Source organism: Mustela erminea, chromosome 2, assembly GCF_009829155.1.
Source record: "Mustela erminea isolate mMusErm1 chromosome 2, mMusErm1.Pri, whole genome shotgun sequence".
In the NCBI taxonomy this organism is placed as follows: Eukaryota; Metazoa; Chordata; class Mammalia; order Carnivora; family Mustelidae; genus Mustela; species Mustela erminea.
The window spans coordinates 65,069,759-65,078,386 of record NC_045615.1 but is presented as its reverse complement, the minus strand read 5'-3'; the positions used below and the strand labels follow the sequence as shown (position 1 = coordinate 65,078,386).

The 8,628-nt window shown below is 42.8% G+C and overlaps 1 protein-coding gene across 5 annotated transcripts in view; it reads right to left on the bottom strand.

Moving 5' to 3' along the window:
• Nucleotides 1-1,174: 1,174 nt before the first annotated feature.
• SGMS2 (sphingomyelin synthase 2) overlaps nt 1,175-8,628 on the bottom strand; it is an 81,921-nt gene continuing 74,467 nt past the window's right edge. For all 5 annotated transcript variants that reach the window (XM_032333086.1, XM_032333087.1, XM_032333088.1 and 2 more), the window contains exons 5-6: nt 4,292-4,458; nt 1,175-2,760 (exon numbers count right to left, since the gene is read on the bottom strand). In XM_032333086.1, coding sequence (XP_032188977.1) covers nt 2,557-2,760; nt 4,292-4,458 — 371 coding nt within the window. In that variant the 3' untranslated portion in view covers nt 1,175-2,556. The remainder of the gene's footprint in view (nt 2,761-4,291; nt 4,459-8,628) is intronic.

Sequence of the window (8,628 nt, the reverse complement as noted above, 5' to 3'; positions counted from 1 at the left end):
TAAGCCTCAAGTTTGCTTTGCTAAATGTAAATGAGTTTCTGTATTTCCTTCATTTTCCCATCTTGAAACTTTGATATTTTCCCTCCTTCTTTTCACATCATATGCTTCCTTGGTGTCTATTAGACACCTGTGACACCTACATGTAAGGAACATGTGAGGTCAGAGAGGTTTTTAAAGTTCTTTAAAAGGTGATGGTATTTTTTTTTTTTTAAATCTGCATCACTCGACGAAAATCCAAGGTTTATTGTTTCAAGGTTCTCCAACAATCAACACATCATAATTTTAAAATCTTAAATACTTTTCCTTATTAAACTTGAAGAAAATTAGGTTATCCAAGACACTGCTGAATAAGGCTCTCAGGTCTATAAGGTTAGGAATTAGATGCTCAAGGAATAGATCAAGTTCAGGAGCACAAAACCCAGGCTTCAGTGTCAGATGCTTTTCTTCATAATTGGACAGCAGGAATGGAAATTCAGTGTTTAAAGCTTGACACCTTACATATCACAAGTGTCAATATTTAGCAAATGAAAGAATTCTGGCTTAAGCACATCAGTAAGCTATAGTTTCTTATTGGTTTATTTAATAACAAATACCAGAAAGCTCCTTGCATTTCAAAGCCTGCCAAGGATATTCAGGATTTCCATTCTTGTTTTAAATATTCTTTTCCTGCCTTTGAATTCAACTACCTTTCCTTTAGTGATTCTTCTGCTACTCAGAGAAAGAGATGTACTGAATATAGACACAGAATTTTAGCACCAAAAATAATGACCCTTCTGAAAAGATCTGTATTGTGCTTCTCTCAAGCAATCTGAAGGTCAATTTTGTATACCAAATCATGGCAAACTAGTTTATAATGGCAAATTCAAAGGTATATTTCATTCCTATGGGGAGGGAAATTTTTATCTTCGATTTAAATGTAACTGCCCCTTCCACACCTCATTGGCCTGTCTTCTGATTTAGTGTTGATGCTTCTGTAACCACAAATCTTGTTTTGGAGTTACTAGAAGGCTCAAGAAATGGACCAACTTGGGAGTACCTGGGTGGCTCAGTCGTTAAACGTCTGCCTTCAGCTCAGGTCATGATCTCAGGGTCCCGAGACTAAGCCCTGCATCAGGCTCCCTGCTCAGCCAGAAGCCTGATTTTCCCTTTCCCCTTCCCTCTGCTTGGGTTCCCTCTCTTGCTGTCTGCCTGTCAAATAAATAAATAAAATCTTAAAAGAAAAGAAAAGAAAAGAAAAGAAATGAACCAACTCTGACAGCATTAATCTGATTCAATTTTTAAAAACCCATCTTCTTTTTGCATCACCTCAAAGAACTTTAGAAATGAAGGTCCCCCTTTACTGGGTCACTGTCCCTGTCTAACAGACTGATTCCAACAGTAGATTATATACAGCACCGTGGTATAATTTCAGGTTCAAAGTAAAATTACTCAATTGTAGCATATGTCCTTAGGACCAGTTTATAGGAAGCTGAGTCTCTTGCTAAAAAGCAAGGATACACGACACTTTTAGACTCTATCTTGGTTTTTCCAGAAAGTACAATGTACCTAAGAAGAAAGAGTTTTCAGTGAAACGTGACCAACTGCATTTCTGAGTTCCAGTGAGCAGCTCTAGAACATCTAGAACATCTCACACAGGGTAGGATGGGAGAGAAATGCCAGCTTGGCCCTCAAGTGGCACAAGTCTCCGTTCACATACACACATGTTTTTAGCCTGTGCTGGAGCAGCTGTCTGCCCTGGGGCAGGGGGACGGATGCAAATTTACCAGGCAGAGAGCACACACATGTGTGCACAAAGACCACTCATTTAACAGAAATAGCTCTCTGTTTCCTGTGTATCTGTCATAGAGATTTTAAAGCAGAATATTTACACACACATAAAAGCTGTGAGATGGGTCAAATTCTTCCACAATAGATCACTTTTCTTTCTTTTTATAAAATTATCAGTTTACAAAAAAAGTAAAAGTGATACTTGGTGCAGTGGGTGGTAGCAGCAGGTGCACATTCCCAGACCTGACCTTGACCTTCCCCAGGACAAGATGGAAACAAAGTTCACCTCAAGTTCACTTACGACAGATCTTCCCCTCCTTAAAAAGCCTAATGCTAAAACCACTCTCAACATGAGGTTATTCTATTTACACAGTAGCTGTATGTATCCAGACATTTTATTTAAAACATTAACAAATTCTTCTGACCTCGGAGGCAAAAAAAAAAAAAAAAAGAATCCTGAAAAAATTCTGTAGAGGGCTTTAGTGGCTAAAGTATAAGGAGAAGGAAGAGTAGGTTCTTTGGCACCTCTTTAACAAGCTCATTAATAAAATCCCAGTTTGGGGGCTTGTCACCAATGAAGGAAGAGCTGCAGGAGAATATGCCTTTCTCAGGATGAATAAAAAAACAGTCAAAGGGTAATACTTCGTTCATCTCTCTAATCATTTACATGGAATTTGGTCCACTTCTTCATTTACCAGTCAGTTCTTCTAAAATAAAAACCCAAAACTATACCTTTGGTTACAGCGTTAACTCTTTTGGTTTAAGAGCTGATGCCTTTGTTTTTGCTCCTCAGGTAGATTTCTCATTATCTTCGCCAATCTTCTGAACCCGGGAATACTTTTTGCATGAAGACTTAAAGCAGCCAGGGGGCCAGGAGAGCGGCCAGGAGAAGCAGCAAGGAATTGAGCCTTGTACGTTTTTCTCGAAAAAATAAAAGATGGGGAACCACCAGGCTCGGGACAAGAAATTAGTCTGTGAAGAGACCTTCAAGTTCTGCAAATAGTTAAAAAAAAAAAAAAAAAAAAGATGAAGGAAAATGAGACCCTATTTTTCATCATTTGCATCCTACCTTTTTTCGTAATAAACTTGTTGTTCATTGTCCCGTAACAGAGAAAGCAGAGGAATCAGGATCACAAGGCAGTAAGTGTCTTTGTTTTGTTTGTTTGGGTTTTTTAAAGATTTTATTTATTTATATGACAGAGAGAGAAAGTGAGGGAGAGAGACAGAGACATGGAGCACACAAGCAGGGGTAGCGGGAGGCAGAGGGAGAAGCAGGCTCCCTGCAGAGCAGGGAGCCCGATGCGGGACTCAGTCCCAGGACCCTGAGATCATGACCTGAGCTGAAGGCAGCTGCTTAACCTGCTGAGCCACCCATTCATCCTGGCAGTGATTGTTTTTGTGTCTTTTCCCTGATTCTGACACGTTTCTGGTCCCAGGCCCCTTTCCAGCTCATGTAAATTCTTCTGCCTGCAATCCTAGTAAGAGACTCGGGCATGGATGTGCGGGTCGGCCAGGAGCACCTGATCTCAAAACTCGTGAGCAGGAGGCTGAGGAAGGTGGAGGGGTGAAAGGCACGCTCACAGGGTAGAGCAGATTCAAGGTGAAAGGTGAAGGTTTCAGATGGATGGTGTCAGGAGACACCCAGATGTAAGTGTACGAAGGAAGGTGGAAATGGGAGTCTACAAAATGGGAGGGGTCTACCCACTGAGAGGGCATCTATCCGTGGATACCACTAAATGAAAGCTGGAATTAGACCCTTTACAGATGATATCTGTTCACAAATTGTATGCACTGGACAATATGGCGAGACTATCCAAAGAAAAATCGTGCTACACAGGCTCACTCTCTGACACCAGGCACACATACACACCCCTAGACTAGGAAAACACAGAGAAGAGGAGGAACCATCCCATCCTGGGATGACAGGAAGAGAGCGGGAGTTAGGGAGTCTTCTCAGAAGACATAGCCTTTCAGTTCTCTCTTACAGCGTGAGCAGCAGAAGCAAAGACAAGGTTGTCTGGGGACAGACAAATAAGGAAGTATAAGAAGGGAGGCCAGAGAGCCCCGTATCACCAAAAGATATACTAAATCCAGGAATCCACAGACTACTTATTTTTCCTGAAGTTTAAAAATAATTGCTGTTCTTTTCCTCAAAATTAGGTTCTTTGAGGGCAGGGAGCACGTCTTACTGAGCTGCACCACAATGCTTCTAGAGAGAAGGTTCCCATATTTCAAGTTAGCATTTATACTTCTTCAGTTCTAGTACTTATTAGTCAAATGAGGAAAACACTGTGCTCTATAATTTTAAAGAACTTTGGTCCTTAAATGTCATTTATATTTGTGACATGATTTGGTTGAAGAGGCCATCATGAGTCACACATTTCGGTGAACTGACCCAGACCATGCATGTGAGTGGCCACCCCATGGTCATCCCCACAAAGCTATCTGAACCCCCGCTGTATGAAAAAAGGGCCACTGCACTGAAAGGAAAGAAATTACCCAGGGATGACTTCACTGCTCTCACCTTTTCATTGGCCATTGAATGGTACCACCAAAACAGCCGTGTTGTAATGTAATAAGCAATGATCACATCAACAGTATAGTGTTCATGAGCTACGAGGATGCAGATGATCCCAGCAGCGCTCAGCAGCCAGCAGATTAAATGATACCACCAGAAGTGACGAGGCGAATCTAGATGGTAGAAAAGGCATAGCGTTACTGGGATTCCCAGAGATGAACTGAACGATTACCGATTACCATCTACGCTCATGACTTTAAGCAGAATAATCTAAGGTCAGGAAGTCAGCGGGAGAAGGAAACAGATTAAGCCCCCAGATAGTCACTGTCAACCCCTCAGGATTTACAGAGACAGGGAGGGAGCAGGAGCAAGACCCCTGGTGGCAGGTGAGACAATCATTCACTGGGGAACAGTCCTTCTCTAGACATCCTAGACCTTGCCCACTGCTAAGCCATTCAATAGGGAAGAGAGCAGAGTTGTTTATTAGGGTGGTTGGAACTGGCTCATACCGGCTCATGGAAGGGATCCCACTGGGAAGAAAAGCAGTAGGGGTCAAAAGCAAGGGGTAGCTGTCAAGGAAAATATGGAGGAAAATGAGAAAGAAAGAGTCATTTCAGGTTGAACAGAAACTTACTCTGATTTCTCCAGAGGGAGAAAAACAGCATTCGGCTAGCAATGTTTTGCTTCGTAGCAGTTTTATACTGTTACTGCTAATAGCAACTATAAACGTTCCCTATATAAAGCTTAGGATCCTGGCTCATTCACTTGTGGATTTTAGCCTTCCTAGTGAGTCCACTAAGAAGGTCATCCTATTGATCGGCTGTAAGAGAGAACCAGAGCACGCATCAGGTGAGACGGGATCAGGCCCACAGCTTGCCCCCACAGGTGCCAAGGCCACACAGGTGGAGACGCAACCTCTGGTTCATTGCCAATATCTTTCTCTTTTCTTTAACAGTGGTTTCCTTTATTTCATTTTATTTTAAAGATTTTATTTATTTGACAGAGAGAGACACAGAGAGAGAGGGGAACACAAGCAGGGGGAGTGGGAAGGGGAAAAGCAGGCTTCCTGCTGAGCAGGAAGCCCATGTGGGGCTCCATCCCAGGACCCTGGCATCATGACCTGAGTCAAAGGCAGAAGCTTAACGACGGAGCCCCCCAGGCATCACCCCCCCTCTTTTTTTTTTCTATTTTAAAGCCTTATTGGCTCACAATGTTAATACTCTCACAAACAGATTCATTTCCTATTTACCTGTGTCTCTATTCATAGTGACATTTATTTCTAAGTGCAGAACTATGGTCGAAGACCAAGAGGGTCCATTTCCAGGAGTTCAGAGGAAATACCAAATCAGGTATCGTTCAAATGAAAAACAATTCTGGTCCCAAGTGGGACAGAAAGATAATAAGCCTGTATTTGCAACTGGAAGACTGATTTTTCCATTTTGAAGGCATTCCTTATTCCTTCTCAGTTGGTTCATCCTGCTTCTAAGTTCTAGCACATAACCGACAGACTCCTAGAGTTTTAAAGCTGGAAGAGGCCTTACTCTTTATGGCCCCAGGTGGCCAGATCCAGGCCCCACAACTGTTCTGTTAGGCAGAGAATACTCAAAATGGAGCCACTATTAAGAAATCTGGAGCCTTCCCTAACTGTGCCTTCTTTAGAATTCCCAACTCCACCCCTTCCCCAAGGTCTCCCACCCACCCAGCTTCCTCTGCTGATAGGTCACCTGGTACTTACTGCCTTAGAACTGGGAACTGACTGGGCAAGCCAGGACCATTTTGCCTTTGTTGATCCACAAGAAGCAAAGCTGAAGCAGACAAGGAGTGAAGGGGTGGGCTGAACGGTCATTTTACTGCTTGTGGAATTAAGAACGAAGTTTCAGGAAGGGCTGGAAATACTACTGCTGCTCTTCCTCAGAAATGTGTTCCCAGTTATGCAGTCACATTGGGACCACGGCTCACTAACTGAGCACAGTGGCTGACCGGAAGAAAAGATTTAGTATAAATTATCTTGAAATAGAAATGGGAAAATGGTAACCCCTTTCTGCTTTCCCATTCTTCCAAAGGAAGAACACAGAGCTGAAATATAGTGATACAAATATTAATCCACTTGTCTGTGTGGGATCCTAGCCCTAGCTGTCATTGAATAATCATATACAGACAATGGGTTTTCTGTAGTAGAAAGGTTAAAAAAAAAAAAAAAGAAAGAAAAGAAAAATTTCCCTCTTTCCTAGCAAGACATTTTATTCTAACCACTAGGGCTGACTTCTTCAGGCTAATTTTATAAGGAACCCAGGCCCCAGTGATAATATTTACAGAACTGTGGAAAGCCCACAAAAATGGTCCTGGGTCCCAGGTTTTCATCTATTCTCTTGACGCCATTCAAAATCTACTCGTGACAACCAAGCAAACAAGGAAAGAGACCAAACAGATCAAAAGGCGGGACAACAAAAAACACAGGAAAGATGCATCGAATTCTAGAAGCAGACTGCTCAAAGAAGCCACTGGGAGCACTGCTTACTCAGAACGACAACACATGGTATCATTTAGAAGGTGATGGTTTTTCCTAATCGCACAGGGAACAAGCACACACATGGAATGCTCTGTTCATCGGCAGAATCGACTCTAGAGCCAGGTTTGTATTAAGCATCACAGATCTGCCATTTCATTTCTCACCAAAAATTAGAAAAAGCAGAATGTAATTCTTTCACAGCAGTCTGTAAACTTACACAAGTTTTAAAAACCTCAAGCCAACATCATGCCGGGGAAAGAAAATCTCTCTACACACTGCATTGCTATTGCTCTAAAGTAAAAGAAAGATCATCAGCAAGAGACCCAGACAATTCTTTAGCAATTTTAAAAGCTCAGACACCTTGGGTTCCCCAATATTCTAAACAGAGCCAAGAAATTAACAGCACAACCTCTGGGGTCAGCCTGGTTGACTTGGAACATCCCGTCCTCCAGTTACCAACTGGGGACCGTGGGAAGTCCTTCTCTTGATGTTTAAGTTCTCCTCTGAAAAATGGGGAAACAGGGCTTCTCTCTTGGGGTGGCTGCAGGGGTGAGTGAGTTACTTTGCATCCAGGGCTTAGAATAGTGCCTGGCGCAGAGTATTAGGTTTCTTTGCTATTGCTGACAACAGCCCTTGGTCTTTGGTTATTTTATACAATTGGTCCTCGGTCTTCTGGGGTGGTTCTCTTCGTTACTTTGAACCCACAAGGGCTTTGCTCCAACACGAAATTCTTCCCCATCCTCAGCCTCATCTTCTTCTGCAAGTTTCCTATGATTTTCAGATTAGAGAGAAGCTTCTACAACTCCAAAACACCTCTGCACTGGCAAATAATGGATCTTACACACCGCTGGAACTTTTTCCAACAAAAGTTAGAGTTAGAATCATAAATGACACAGATCACTCTATTAGCTCATTAGAACCAGTAACCAGGACTTAGACATGTAGTGACTAACACTTAAGGAAGAGACAACCCCCTGATTTTGGTGCAGAAACAGACTCAGGTTTCTTCCCATTACCACCTCCCATAGCGTGAGGGTGAAGGCAGAAATAAGGGGAAAGTTCCAGAATGCCCTCTGCCATAAAACAGATGTGACGGATGCTGTGCACTTAACATGCTACTCTCTGTACCCCAAGTGGGCGTATGGCATTTACAAAGGAAACAACTCAGAAGCTACACAATTCTTACCAAAAAAAGACTTCAGTTTATCTACTGTAAAGAACCTCAGTTCTTTGTCATAATACTCTCAAAGCAGAACTTAAACCTAAAAAAAACCCAGAAAACCTAAAGGACAAGAACTCCTTTCTAGGGGCTCCTAGGTGGCTCAGTGGGTTAAGCCTTTCCCTATGGCTCAGGGTCCTGGGATCGAGCCCTACATCGGGCTCTCTGCTCAGTGGGGAGCCTGCTTCCCCCACCCCCCGCCCCATCTGCTGCTCTGCCTACTTGTGATCTCTCTCTCTCTGTCAAATAAATAAAAAAACCTAACCCCCCCCCCAAAAAAAAACTTCCTTCTTCACCACTAACAGATAAACTCTGACTCCACACTGCCACTGGGCGAGGCTGAACCTGTTTGGATTAATGACAGGCCAAGAGAGAGTGGAGAAGCAGGACATCAAATGGGGAAGCATCCTTCTGCTGGTCTTTGCCAGAAGACTTCCTTACAATGCTGCGTAAGTGAAGAAAGTTGAGATAAAGCTCTAAGAAACACTGGAGAGGGTCCTGAAACTAAAGGGGAAGGTTAACCTGACCAGTGTTGCAAGGAAATAGTATCACTTACTTTGAAAGGACTTTGAGATAATGGGTCTAATTAAATCAAACATCAGAAATCGACAACAA